The sequence below is a fragment of the Anser anser genome (genome assembly GCF_964211835.1).
Source record: "Anser anser genome assembly, chromosome: 5".
NCBI lineage: Eukaryota > Metazoa > Chordata > Aves > Anseriformes > Anatidae > Anser > Anser anser.
This window is the reverse complement of record NC_139725.1, coordinates 61,986,729-62,001,654: the sequence shown is the minus strand read 5'-3', so window position 1 is coordinate 62,001,654 and position 14,926 is coordinate 61,986,729. Positions and strand designations below refer to the sequence as shown.

The following is a 14,926-nucleotide window of genomic DNA, read 5'->3' as shown; positions in this document are numbered from 1 at the left end:
GCCATGCCTCTGAGCCAAGAAACCCACAGGCTCCAGTTAGAGTCGTCATTTAGGAAAGCTGGTCCTAGCCACAGCCTGCACCTGCCCTTGCAGGGGCTGGGGGCTTATTCAAGAGCAGAGGAAGCAGGCCTGCAGCTGCATAAGAAAGCTTAGTAGGAATGCAAAAAAAAGATATTCCTACATATGAGAAGTTTTTTTTAAAGGCTATGCAGAAAGCCTCATTAACAGGAGGACCAGTGTGCAGTTAAAACAGAAATCCTCTTATCTTCTAGTGCAGAAAACCAGGCTTCCAGAGGAGATCCCAGAGGGCTCAGGAACTGTTTAGCTTCCTGAATCACACAGCTCTGGCTAAGCAGGGACTTCACTTCCCAGTCTGAAGATCACATTTTCTTCACACCTCCCTCTCCCCCTGTTGCCACCATCGGGGACACATCCCTGCATTGCTGGATGCAAGGAAGAGTCATCAGGGCACGGAGCATGCGCTGTAATTCCTGGCAGGTTTCAAAGAAACACTGACAAAGGGCAGGAGCTGCAGCATCTCACACATGCAGTGGGGAGGGCTCCCTGCTTCTGCTGCCTTCTAAACTTAACAGGAGTTAGAGTTATCGCTTCACGTGGAGAAAAGATGCTGATTAGCTGTTGTCTGTGGCACCCTACCTCTAATCAGAGGAAAAATACCATCTGGCATGCCACCCCTGGAGGGCTGCCAACCTTTGCAGTAAAATATGAAGGCAGGAGAAGGTCAAGATAAAGGAAGGGGAGCAAAACAGGCAGAAAGATTAATCCCTGCCAGGTGGTGTCAGCCCAGACATTGGAGTACAAAATTGTAGATGGATGAGCAAGCAGAGAATAGTTCAAGTAGGAGAAAGAGCAAGAAGCACAAGTGAAGAATTCCCTACAGGAAAGTTAAAAATGAGCTGAAGAAATATCAGGTCTGAGTTCCAGACAGGCTCCAGAGTAGAAATCACTTCAAAAACCTGCCTGTCAAATATTCATCAGGAAAGAATTTGCATCACTGAGTTTCGAGCACCTGAAGGCTAGCAGACAGGGAGCTGAGACTCCAAGCCCAGCAGCGGGCAAAAGCAGCTTAAGAGAAGGGAGACCAAGGGGTGAGGTGTGACTAGAGGAGCCAGGGGTGGGAGAACAGCTTAGCAGGCAGTGCCAAGATGGGAAAACATCTGAAAGGGGTTGCATTCTTTGCCCCTCCCAGCACAAGGACATGAGCACAAGTATTGTACCACTTGCTCTGGCAAGGTGAGATCCAGCTGAACACAGGCAGCCATCTCATGCCAAGCATCCTGATTTGGGAATGGGGCTTCAACAGCCGTGTGGCAGGGCCTCTCCATCTATCTGAACGTGTTTCTGTGACTGCCTGCCTGGTACAGAGGTTCTGCAGTGGATGTGCACACCAGCAGTTAGTGGTGCACAGACCCAGACCCCGCTGCAGCTCCTTCTCCAAGGAAGAGTCCACCCCTCCCACCACAACCACCTGAATTTCAGACATCTTCCATGACACTGTTCACTGCTAGCCTCCTGTACCACCTGGAAGGGGACAGGTTGTCCAACAACTTTATTAGGAACACTAACATGTGCATAGCTGTGTGCCAGACAGACCAACTGGGGAGCCCCCGCTGTCAAGGGAAGCGTGCCTCCCCACACGAAGCCTCCTGCCTTTTCAGCTGGGGAACAGCAGTACCTTCTGACTCCAGCCGGTCCAGCCCATAGGTTACAGCAGTACTGATCTTCCTCACGGCTGGAAGAGCTGTCCTCCTGACAGAAGATGCCACTGATGCTGGAGTTACCAGGACCACCGTTCGGCTGGATGGCTCTTCTGTCTGTCCAGGCTGCGTAGCAGACAGCCCGCCAGGAGCTGAAGCAGCCTTCTCGCTGGTGACCAGGATCACGTCCGCAAAGTCTACACGGGACAAGAAGCAGCAGCGTTTTGGCACAACACCATTAAAAAAAATCACCATTTAAGAACAAGCTGCTTAATGAAAGCTTACTTAGAAGCTCATCAAAAGATGTGAGCATTTGATATGTGTGACTCTAATGAAAGCTTTTCCTCCAGGACAGCCAGCTCCGGAGGTTCCCCCTTTGCAAGAACTCAGCTAGGATTTACTCCCATTGCTTTGAGGACTGCCAGTCACCACCCCACAGAAAGGTCAGAGCACTGAGACACTGGGTGAGTTCTGAACCAGTGACAGATCTAGATGTTTATCACAAAAGATAAGAATTTATAATTAAATCCCAGAAGCAAATTAGTGGTAATTGCTGGAAGAGCCTTCCCTCCCCTGCAGAGCAACTCTACTTCAAGGGATACATTGCAAGTGGATTTCTTCCTTTGATGCTCTGCAATAAAAGAGCTACCAGAAAAGTTGCCCAGCAGCTGTTTCACTGCAGTGGGACCTACCACAACAGAACTAATCTCAGTCAGTTTTGTGCCAAGGGAACCCTTGCTATACTCCTGTCAAGGCTCCTACATGTACCTCTCAAGGTGACACCAAGCTAGTAGGCAGCAGCTGGAGGAACATGACTGCTTAAGCTATGTCTGTATGAGCTACATCAACTCTGCACACAACAGAATCAAGAGCTCACTATTGCTCAACGCAAGTGGCTACAGTACAGACTTCCCCAAAGGCTTGCTAGATTCTCACAAGAGAACCCCCTTATACAACTTCCATATTCTAGCCTAGCTAAAGTTCTTTGCTCCTTTGGATTGAGCATCAGCAAGCCAGAAGTAATCCCTCCACAAATAGGAGCTGGCTTAAACGATTAAGGCCAAAAGTCAATTTGTTAGCAAGAATAGATGTGGAGTTTTGCTTGGTCATTTGTGTTTGTTTTTTTTTTTAAATCTCTACTTCACTGTTATTTGGAGCAAAACTTCTGCCCTGCTGGTGTATTTCAACATGATGGATCTGCACAGTCAAAGAGCAGTGGCAGCCCAAAGCTAGATGCAGCCTGCAGAAAGCTAGGGAAAAAAAGCAAGTTTGAGTCTGGATGCTGTGTGTTAAGACTTCAGTGTCTAAGCATCGATACTGATTTCAGACGCGCTGTTGTGTCTTATGGGGGAAGAAGCCCGCAGAGCAGGAGGCAGAACCCTACCTTCCACATCAGGAGGTTTCGCTGTGGAGCTGCCAGCTGCTGTCAGCATCTGGGTGGCACCAGGGGCAGTTGGCATCTGGGTGTCCTCCCCACTGGTTTCCTGGGGCAGGCTTGAGGCTCCTGTTCCCTGGGGAGCAGCAGGTGCCAGCGTCACAACCGACAGAGCAGCATCAGCCTCCTGGGCAGCAGTTGTCACCTCCTGAGTAGCACCTACAGCAAGAACAAGCATCAGCACCAGCTCATAGGACAGCTGCTGGTTTGTGATCAGGCAGTAACAGAATTAACACTCGCAGGATCTACCCCATGCATTAGCACTTCCAGAGCCACAGTACAAGCATGTGCAGCTGTTTTACAGTGTAGAAACAGAATAGACCCCCGTATAACAGAAGAAAAAGCACCAGAATTAGTCCTCACTTGGTTAGCCAACCCTTAGGGACACATGGACCTACAGGCGAGCACAGCACTGCAGGCCCATGGTGAAACACCCCTCAAAGCAAGCAAGGCTGCCAGAAGGGTACTTTTGGTGGCCAGTGCTTAGAGCTAGACTTAAGCTTTGTAGAAGGGTTTATTTTCACTATACAAGCCTTATTGATAACTGCTGTTTCCCCAACACCTGGGAATAGCGCAGGGGAACCTGCTGACAAGTCAAGTGGTTATAAATTAATCTAGGAATTAATCGGTCTATTTTCAGCACCAGCATGCAATTAGCTTTCCATCTTTTACAGCAAGAGCTATATTTGCTGGATGCAGCAAGGGGAAGTCCGCCCTTGCTCTTCCCTTTGCCCCTGCAGCCAAATAGGTAAGATCAGAGATGTTTGGCAATTAAAACAAAGTCCTAAGCCACAGCTCATGTCCCTCACCAGCCTAGAAACACATTACTGCCCCACAATTGCCCAGACAAACATTTTTCCCAGCATTTTAAACACAAGTGGAAGTGTTGTCAGTGGGCTGAAGGTACCATCTATATGCATGTAGGGCAGCACAAGCACTGTAGAGTCAGAGCCTGGCCACAGCTTTTCCTGGTTCTGTCTCCCTGCCCTAGAGAACTTTTGTTACAAAAGACAAAATAAGTCTCTGGACAGATCATTTAATCTGCTCTGGTCATCCTTGTATTGTCAAGGAAGACCTCAGTCACAGGCTGCTGGTACAGTTCGCCTATTCCTCAGCTTAAGAAGCATCTCCAGCCGCCTCCACACTGACATGTGCTCCCTTTTCCTATGGGAGCACCAAAACTGAAGGCTCTGCTTTAGGGGGTATGCCACACATGCAAAGCTTCTCCAAGTCATTAAAAATAAGCTCTTTAGTAAGCACCAAGTCATTAAAAATAAGCTTTTCAGCTAGCACCAAGTCTCTGCTGTGAGATAACTCTGAAACCTATTCAGACATCCTATATTCCCAGCTGCCACAGCCTTTCGAAGCCCAGCTTGCCTGTTTGGTGCTAAAGCTGTCCTCTCAGCTCAAGGAGAGGGAGAGCAGGCAGCTCAGAGCAGTGGCTTCACATCGCTCAGGGCACTGTACCACCCAAGTGACCACACCAGCCTGTGCTCTGGGTGTAGAAACACCCTACACCAGGAGCAGGCAATGGATGCAAGTTACCCATTCAAGCTGTTACCCCCAGACAAAGGTTCACCTCTTCTGCAAGTAGGAAGATCGCACCTTTCACTGCTTTTATCTCCACGAAAGGAAGCACAGGCTCGCAGAAGCATCCCTCCTAAACCTACACGTAAAAGGAAGTGCCTGTTAACAAGCAGGTTTTACCTTTCAGTGAGCTTTCCAGAGTAGAAGAGAGATCAGATCCATCTGTCATCACAACAGCCTCTGGCTGTGATGGAGGGATGCTCTTCTCCTCTGCTGTGACCACATTTATGTTTTCCAGAGAGTTCAGACCAGCAGTGTCTACACCTGGCAAGTCCACTGAGAGGGGAACATTGCTGCTGGCTGTGGAAGTGACCAGCACACCATCCCCACGCACTGCTGGAGCTGTGCAATTGCTCTCCTTGGCGAGCCCTGGAGTTGGTGGAGCAGATGCTGGGGATGGCACCACTCTCATCACATCCTCCTCCTCACTTCCCAGTGGGGTTTGGGACGCTTCCATTGCCACTCGGTCCTCTCCCACCTCCTCATACAGCATGCTTCCCCCTTGACTTATATTCCCCGGTTTTGTGTCATCCCAGTCAGGCAGCACGGAGCCAGTAGGGTGGCTGGTGACGGTGCTAGCTGTGGTGGGCAGCTCTCCTTGCCCAGCACCCACATCTGCTTCCAGATGGACGGAGGCCTCAGTGGTCACAAGGGGGTGGCTTGCAGCAATGGTTCCTCGAGCAGACAGTAGCCTCAGTGCTCTCCCTGTGCTTGTTTTTAGTGCTCCCACCTCAGAGCTTGCACTTGAGGCTTGTGGAGTTGGGATGAGGTGGTCACCAACCGTCTCCACGCTGGGAGTGCCAGGGTGCAGCGTGGGCACCCGCTCGCTGTGGGGTTGGGGTGCCACAGAGGGGTGCAGGCTGCTCTCTGCTGTCCCCTCCTCTGCTGCAGCTGTCACCGAAAGGGGGCTCGCCAAGAGGCTGGCAGAGCCCTGCCCTACCTCACAGTCCTCCGTGGTGGCCTTGCTGATGGGGCCGCTGACAGATTCCTCCTGGACAGAGGGGTTCAGCGTGGTCACAGCTGTGGTCAGCATGGCCTTGAACTCTCCATTTTCATCCAGCTCTGACTTTGTGGGGCTGAGCTCCTTCTCTTCCTCGGCAGCCACTTCCCCAGCAGGGCTGCTAACACCCAGGCTCTGGCTGCTGAGGAAGACATGGCTTGGGCTTACAGGCCGCGTTTCTCCTCCTGCAGTGAAGGCTTCATCTAAGGGCATCCCAGATGGCTTTGCTGACACTCCAGATGGCTCTTCAGAGACAGTTGGCTCAGAAGGACCCAGGTTATTTAAGTTTGGCATGCTCGTCCATTCATCTTCTACCCCATTCCCTGCCCACAGGCCTTGCTGGACCTTTGTCATGTCGCTCTCCTCCGGGAGCGGAGAGGCAAGGCATGGTGGCCTGGAGGACAGGAGCAAGATGCAGCAGGTGACCACGCAGATGTTAAATCCTATTGATCTACTCATCGCTGAACAGAGGTGTGTGCAGAAGTCCACAAGGCTGACAAGTCCAGAAACCAAGACCTATGAAGGGGAAAAAAGAACCCAGATTACACACATCTATGTTTGGAACTTGTCATCCAGTTATTTAGGGCATGGGGTCAATAGATGGTTATGGAAATCCATGGTCAGTTTCGTGCAGATCCCTCCCACACATCCCAAGCAATGGATCCCTGTGTCTCATTTTATTTTTCCTAACCTACCAATTCAAGGTCTTACATAGGCAAAACCAAATCTCAATCTGAAGACCAAGACAGACCTTGCCAAGCTCTTGCCCCCATGGAGTGCTATGTTCCACCCAGCAAGCATCAGACTTGCAAGTAACCATTGATGATCAGTTTGTCTTTCTGGACTTGGTGAAGGGAGACACATGAGGCTTGTCAGGGCTGACCTGTTATGGCAAATCCTGCCTGTAAGAACTACTCTTCCCTTCAAGCTGCAGGGGGATAAGGGATATTAGGAAGGAAAAGCTGTGGCTGTCAGAATCACCCCCTGGTTCTCATTGAACTAGGCAAAGGTTACCTTTGCTCATGGACACCAGGATGAGTCGTCTTCCCCAGCTTGCTATACTCCTCTTTTCCACACACGAACAGTATGTAGGCAAATACTATTTACATTTGAACACAGTGTAGTAGCAAGCTGCCTAGCACTGCTTTGTTGCACAAGGGTGCCTCATCCCTCCATACCCTGTCACACAACCTTGTGATGCTGTGACAGAGGCAGCTTCTGCCATAGGGTGAAGGACTTCAGAAATACCACATTAGTGCTAATGCATCCAACACAAAGACCCTGAGCCCTGCTGTTCATGTACATTTGCCTCCTCTTGTGGAAAGAGTTATTGTATGTAACCAATCAGCTAAACACAACCAAGATACTAGAAAGCTTATTATAATAGGTCACTCAGCTCTCTGTGCATTTCCATCATCAAGTGTACCTCTTACTCCACACAGATTCCTCCAGCTGAAGGCCCCCACAATGGCTATGCACCTTACAATCTATACACCTGGCTGTAGCGTATGCAATAACCTCAGCATTACCAGCCTAGAGACAGGTCGTTAGAGTTAACTACTGCAGACTCCATTATCTGATTGAGCCTCCTGGGCAGAGACATTTTCCCCACTCTCCTCACAGCCCTGTTCATCAGGGGTTGGAGCTGCTGGAGTAATTTGCTGTCACAGGCCACACACGTGCACCAGGTGCTCAGGCTCCAAGCAGAAGCCACCAAGAAGCTGTCCACCAGCAGCAGCACAGATCTCCCACAGCACAGGTCTCCCACCCTTTCAACAGCTCTTTTCCCTGGAGGATGGGTGGCCACCCGTCCATCTCCTCTACCCTGAAGGGAAAATAGTTGAAAACTGACAGCATGCAGCAACTCCTCCAGGTTAATCCTTTATGTGCTTTCATAATTCAGAAGCACTAAATATATTTTGCAAATTAGTAGCGCTCAGTAACATGCATCAGCCTCACTGTATGAATTTAAGTGATATTCACCTCACACCCCTTCAGCAAGTGCCAACTGAGATCATACACTGTGAAATAAAGACGTGTTTTTTTACCCACTACATGGATAGTGCTCAGTACAAGCCTGACAGCCCAGTTCCTGAGGAACTTCGGACAGCCTCATGCAGTTTCTCCCAGGCTGAAAAGTGCTGCTGGCCACAGCTCTGTATTTGTAAAGGGTAGAGATAGCAGTGGAAAGTTATTTGCTCAGGAAATCCACAACATCTAGATCTAAGCTAACCTAGACCTCTGCACTCAATAAGATCCAGAGACAGTGGCACAGAGCTTGCTGCAGGATAATGGCACAAGTTCATGCTTCAAAGAAGATTAGTCAGAGCTTAAGATCTACTTAACTTTAGGAAAAGGCTGGATTACAGTGTATGAACAGTAGTGACCTAGCTATCTACTTAAACAGAGTTTAACACCTTGCTGTAGTACTTCCACTCGATACAAGTGATCCAGGATTTAGCAGCTGGCTGCAGCAGCCTGTTACTCAAGCTGTTGGGCTACACATCTTTCCTCCTGTCTGGCTGTGTAAGTCAGCCTGCTCTAAACAAGTAAAGCAAGCTGGAGCATGCTGCTTTCACCCAGCACCTCTGCTATAGTGGGCTTAAGGCATTTCATTTCTAGCTTGAAGCTGGGGATAACCCAGTATTTCATGCTGCAGGAGCTCTTTGTCCCCAGATTTCACCTGCCATTCTCCAAGCTAAAGCCTGGGAGGATAGCTACCAAGCAGTGGTCGGGCTCTGGGGAAGTCTAATCCTTGCTTCAAGTAGGAAGCACACCCAGGGGGCAGGGGACACCACCAGCTACTTCCCTGCACATAACACATCCCAAGAGATGCAGCTCCCCTGCCTGCAGAGGCAGCACAGCTGCAGAGAGCCAAGCAGCTTCACCTTTAGCACAGAGAAAAATTCTTTTTAACTCCTGGTGAGCTGGAAAGAAGCACAAAGGGCTGCTAGGCTAAAAAAAGGTGCTGGAACTGAGCATCTCTGAAAGATGCCCTTCAGACAAAGAACTGCCTGCTATTGTTGGCTAGTCACCAAGCCGGGGGACAATAAATACAAATGCTTCACGTGGTGACAAGTCTCACAGACTCAGCTAGATCTTCCTGAACCAGGCTGCTTCCTTTCTTCATACAATTAGCCTTAGCAGTAGCTATTAAACCATCAACTCCCCTCCATCAAGTTTAGAGAGCCATTTGTAGAGTCAGCCCTCAGGAAGCCTGACACAAGCGAGCTCAGGAGGAACCCCAACCTGTTATTATCGCTCCAACAGCAGGCTCGAAGGGGACAAGCAGAGATTCATCTAGTTCAACAGCTGATCCTGACAGGGAACAGCAATCAGTTAATGCACACTGCAAACGGACTAAACTTCCCCCTCTGCCCAGCCGCACACAGCCGTTCCCTAGGATGTCTTTCTAGGGTTTTGCCCAGTTTACTTGATAAAACACACAAGAAAACCGTTTGCTGTTATTTTCTGCTGTTGGAAAAATATAGCCAGAACTTGCCAAGTTGTTGAACTAGCAAGAGAAAAGGATCAGGCTTTTAACTCACTTGAATTAATAACCCTGTTCTGGCAATCCCTCTCCCAGAGAGGACACTTGTACTCCAAAGCTGAAGAGGCTGCATACATCACAGAGCACAGGCGATTAACAGGTCAGCTCCAGACACATCGCTGCCCGTGCAGAACACAGCCTTCCACACCTCCAGTACATGCTTGGATACACCAGCTTTGGCCAGCTGAACAGTTGTAGATGCGCTCAGCCCTGCAATTCTTCCACCAATTGGTATGGGAAGTTGGACAAAAACACTGCAAATCTTTTAATGCGAAGATTTAGCCAAAATGTCCAAGTCAAGCAACTGCCAGCAATCGAGTGGTATGTTACTGGAGTGCTAATGTATGCTATCCAAGCCTTATTGCTTGAGCTGAATGCAAAAGCCAGCAGATAAATGATCCGACACTGCAGAGCTCCAACTCCTACTTTTGTGCACAAGCTGAGAAAAATGCCTTCATTTCATCTTACATTGTCCTCATCCGGTTGAATCAAGCGAATTGCAGACCGGTGCTCTTAGAGCACATACTTCAGATAAACAGACCTCAACCACCTCCAGCAGCTCACCACAAAACCCCAGCAATAACCACCCCACACCAGCCGCTAACACAAGTCGGATGAGCAAAAACCACGCAGGCACAACTGCTTACCACTCAGAAGGGCACATCTTCCTCTAGCTTTGAGGACAAATTGCTATAAGCAAAGAAACGAGATTATTCTGTAGAGCCAGCTTGCTGCCAGCCCTAGCGAGGCACCTTAATACATAATACATTACCTCCACTCGGAGCATTTGTGTTCCAGCGGCAGCTCTTTGAGAAGTGAGAGACATGGTTCAGGCATTATTCCCCCCGGCCATTAAGCGACGGCTTTGTTCAGAAGGGCACAGACCACCTATGTCAGTCCCCGCTCGGATTTGTGATTAAAAGCCATGCACTTCTTTGGGGCTTCTGACCTGTGCCAGGTCCCCAGCACCACACAAGTCAGAGGTCTGCTGAATTGCCGAGCGATTAAAAGGACCGGGAGGAGGGGTGTTTTAAGGGTGAGCCCAAAGGGTGGAACAGTTTTCAAACAGCAAAAGCACGGAGATGTCACTCTCCAGATTCACTGGGACCAGAGAGGTAGCGTTGGGGTTCCAGCAAGCAAGAAACACTCGGAAATTTCAGTGCCCAGCTCACACAGGCAGCGAGCCCGCACAATAGACCGCAAGTCTCTGCGGGTGAGGGTTTTAAATACAAAATACACCCCGTCTGGCCCTTTTTAGGGTTGATCTGGCTCTTCGGTGAGGGAACGGGATTCGGGGTGGCTCGAGACCCGATGCCACCGCCCGCTAGCTGCGGCCCCGTCCCATTGTCCCCGCCTGCAGCCGCAGGGCAGCGCAGAGCCCCCCGCCCCAGCTGCCCACCGCCGGGGCTCCCCGGGACCCCCCCGAGCCGCCCCAGGAGCGCAGCAGGGGGGTACACACACACACACACCCCTCAACGACGACTGGGCCACCCCCGACCCCCCCCTTTGGGCTTTCCATACTGGGGTGCTGCTGACCCCCCCCCCCAAACAAAGCGAGTGCAAGGCAATCCCAATCAATTAAAATAACTAAAAATAAATGAACACAGGGAAAATCCCCCCCACCCCCTCCCCTAGAACAAAGGGGTTTTTATTTAATTAATATTTTTTTTTAGGCACCCTCCATCACCCCCACCCTCAGCATCGCAGCCCCCCCCCCCCCATAATGTCCCGGGGCTCACCGGAGCTGCTCCGCCCGGCCCCCCGGCGCCTCGCCGCGCTCCCCCGCAGCATCCCGGGGCCGCACGGGGCCGGGGCGGGGCGGCCGCGACACCGCCCCCGCTTGGGGAGGAGGAGGAGGATGGAAGGAAGGAGGGATGGATGGAAGCAGGGAGGGATGGAGGGAGGCCCGGCCCTGCCAGCACCGAGCCGCGCAGCCGTCGTGCTCAGCCCCCCCCCCCCCCAGCCCCTTCCCCAAGGGGCAGCTGTACCCCGCCCAGAGCGAGGGCTGGAGGAAATAAGGGGAAAAAATAAGAAATTATTCGCTCAGAAAGTGGGGAGGCACGGGAAGAGGCTGCCCAGAAAGGTTGGGGATGCTCCAGCCCTGGGGGTGTTCAGGAGCAGGTTGGATGAGGCCCTGGGCAGCCTGGTCTGGTGGGTGGCATCTCTTCCCCCTGGTTGGGACTAGATATTTTTAATTTTTAAGGTCCCTTCCAGGCTGAGACATTCTATGACTGCTTCAGGAAATCAAGCAGTGGGGGGTTATTCAGGGCTTGCCACCCACACACGTGTGCTCCAGCATTAAGACAGTGGTCTTAGGGCTGCCTGCACCCCTTAAGGCAGCTTGAGAGAGGTCACCCACTGCCCATCTGCTATTCACTCCTTGCTGAAGGAAGTTTGCATCCAGCCTAGCAGTCCACACCATACACAAACCGAGCACTGACTTGATTTCCAACTCCTGTGCAAGAGCCAGGGTCAGAACCCAACCAGGCAGGCTCCCTCCCTTTGCAGGAGGCTTGCAAGAAAACCTAAAAGCAAGGCCTGCAATGCTCTTAGCAGTTTTCTATCCATTAGAGATGCTCCTCCACTATCTTCAGCTTTAGAGGTCACCTTCCCCTAACAGTCTCTCTGCAGTTTTTTTTTTTTGAAAACAATACCTCACCTACACACATATTAGAAAGGGCTTGTTTCATTTTTTGTTGTTGTTTTAAACACCTATTTGGCTAGGGAGAAAAAAAGAGTAAACAATTTTACTCCTGCTTTATTCCCAGATGTTTTTTCCACAGGGATCCCTGCAGCTAGACCATCACCAGAAATAGAAAACCTTTACACCATCAGCTCCCAGGGTATACACGCTCACTTCATCAAATAACGGAGAATTACTGCAACTCAGAATTCCATACCTTGTCTCCAAAAAAAATGAGGAAAGCAGCTTCTCACCTTCCCTTCAGCTAAGCATCAGGGGCACCTCAGGGGCCCAGCTGCACTCCCAGGATTTTATACACTCCTGGGCAATGAGTCATTGGAAGCGGTGCTGCAGCAGGTGCAAGCCCTTCTCGTTGGGCAGGGACAGGTGAGGAGAGACGAAAAATAATCTTCCAGAGGAAAGGGCTAGGGCAGAGAGGCTGGGGGGGGATAGCTAGGAAGGAATAAAGAAATAACGCAGGAGATGACAAGGAAAATCAAAATCTTGACTTTGCTATGAACATGAAGCAAATGAGCAAATTCCTCTGTACTTCCACCTATAATAATCTATAAAATGAGGCTCCGTTTTTCAGGTGGGGGTGAGATTTCACCTGCTTGCACCTGCCAAACGCTTGACTCTCCAAATACATAACAGAGAAGAATTGATGAAGGAAAACTGAGATATTCCTATTCCTATATTCAATAAATCCTCTGGTTTTGTTTATTGTTTTTTCCTGTTTGTTGTGCTACTGGAAATACCATTTATATCAGTGGTTTTTTCTCTTCGCTACACTCACCCCAATGCTTTACCTATCTAATTTTACACAGTGTTTTCTACTGGAAGGCAACCAAACTGGAAGCAACCCAATTCATTTTGCTAGCATTCTGCATCCAGTATTTAAACTTTCAGAGACAGATTTGTTGTAGGTCAGGGCAATTTCTTCCAGAGTAATATTGCTAACCTCTGCATAAGTTGAAAATAAAGTGTAAAAATGCCTGTATCAGCAGTAAAGACAGCCATTGCAAAAAGGCATCAAAAAGAACTCCGGAGTTAGGCTTGGCGGAGCTAATGGTCACACAAAGTGATTGGAATAGTCACTTCTGGCTTTCCATCTATGAATTGTAAAATCTGGGAAGGTATTCATGAATTAATATTTCTAGTGCTGCAAAATCTTTAATTTAAAAAAAAAAAAAAAGGAAATACGTGAAAAGAAAGGATGTTTACTTTCACCTATAAGGGAGATGGGGAAAAAAAAAAAAAGGAAGAGACAAGTTTTGCATTCTTGTGGCCATTTTAAACACCATTAAACACCAGATTAGGGATCCAAAACTTTCTGCAGGTTCAACTTCATTCTCCTCATTTCGTTTTGGCTGAGGGCTCTGCTTCAGCAGAGGGGATAGCTCGGACATGGAGGAGGCACCGGCTCTGGAGTTACCGGTGTAGCAAGACCTTACAGCAAGCTGAAATCAATGAGGGCTTATTTTAAAACACAGCAGTGCATGTTGTGGTGGTTCAGGGATTGATTCGCAGGCAGCTCAGTCACACGTGTACGGGGAGGGGGAGATGCCCCTTGCAGACAGCAGAGCTGCCGGCGAGGCCACCAGGCTCTAGCCGGAGACTTGGCATCGGTAGCTACAAAATTCACACTCAGTGTGAACCTGTGAGTCCGAAGGAGGGGTTTATATTGAACCCATTCCACTTTTCTTCTAACGTTTAAAGTTATCGGGACAATGTTAAAATTGTAAAACACGCGTAGCTGGTGCCCTGCTGTTCTCTAAAGCTCTTACCAGACTGGAGAGGATTTTCCTTTCCCCTTGTTATTCCTCTGGGTAACTGACTCCGCACCCGGATTGTCACTGTGTACTGTCAAGGTTAAATATCTCACTGATAAACACTGTAACCAAAATAGCTGTTTTTCCCCCATCTGAAATTGCAAATTCCCCATACACTGCAAGTTTCTCTACCCCGCATAACCTGCCAAAATCATGTGTTTCTGCATGATCAACAAAAATTCTGCAGACTGAAACGTGATGGAAGGATGCATGATGGAACAGGCAGAATTCAGCTCAGAAATCAACGAAGAGCACTGTTTTGTTATTCATTTCTATGGTTTATTAATTGGAAATGCTATTTTTTTAACTCAGCTCAGTATGCTGCAGAGCATACACATAACCAAGCAAAACCCACCCAGCTTCCACAGCAAGTTAAGAAATTTCCATTCCTTCCCCTTCTTACCAGTGCTCTGGTTTGAGACACTTCAGTTCAAGTATCTATTCATTGGTCTCATCCTTGAGAGATTTCCCACAGGCTCAGGTGAAATTCAGAGGGATGTAAGCTGTTTTGTTCTTCCATGCGGGTAGCGTATCTATAAAAATAGCACGGGACTCCTGTCCCATCCCTGGCTCTGACTTGTTAGATGACTTTCAAAACTCACCTTCATCGCTCTCTGCCTTCATTTCCCTTTCTGCAAAATGGAAATGGCAATACGTAGTTTTTGTCAGAGTCCCTTGTAAGATCTGCACATTGTTATAATTGCAACCCCTGTTGTAGGAAGCAATAACACAATGCGGTAGATTTCTTCAGAAGGTGATATCCCTGTTGCAGCCTTATTGCTCAACCCAGAAAGTACAAAGAACATGTCCTAATTAAGAGACTGGGTCACCTCAAAATTTACATGAAGACACATTTTGTATGCGTATGTACAAAATGAACTGAAACATCATTGTCCTGACATCAGAGTACTGCACCTTACAGCGCAGCTCCCGGCATCTGTGGTGAGACACTGTCAGGTATCCTAAGTATGTCAGGACATGCCACAGAAGGTAAAGGCAATTTTAAAATAGTTAACACTAATTTCTCTGCTGAATGATGTTCCCAAATTGAATATTGGGGACATTCAGCACTCAAAGCAGCGCACACCTCCGTCTGTATTTTTACTTCACAATCCACCTTT

General features: G+C 49.1%; 1 protein-coding gene across 9 annotated transcripts in view; it reads right to left on the bottom strand.

The window, feature by feature from the left end:
- ARMH4 (armadillo like helical domain containing 4) overlaps window positions 1–12,380 on the bottom strand; it is a 58,331-nt gene extending 45,951 nt beyond the window's left edge. For 5 of the 9 annotated variants that reach the window (XR_014584767.1, XM_083837176.1, XM_083837178.1 and 2 more), the window contains exons 1-4: window positions 12,191–12,262; window positions 4,861–6,256; window positions 3,103–3,312; window positions 1,697–1,915 (exon numbers count right to left, since the gene is read on the bottom strand). Coding sequence is in view for 8 of the 9 variants with exons in the window: in XM_083837176.1 (XP_083693302.1) it covers window positions 1,697–1,915; window positions 3,103–3,312; window positions 4,861–6,199 (1,768 nt within the window). In the remaining variant the exon portion in view is untranslated. Of the gene's footprint in view, window positions 1–1,696; window positions 1,916–3,102; window positions 3,313–4,860; window positions 6,257–11,029; window positions 11,178–12,190 lie in introns of those variants that run through there. The other 4 variants (XM_083837180.1, XM_083837182.1, XM_083837177.1 and 1 more) reach the window with 3 other exon arrangements.
- Between the last annotated feature and the right edge of the window lie 2,546 nt (window positions 12,381–14,926).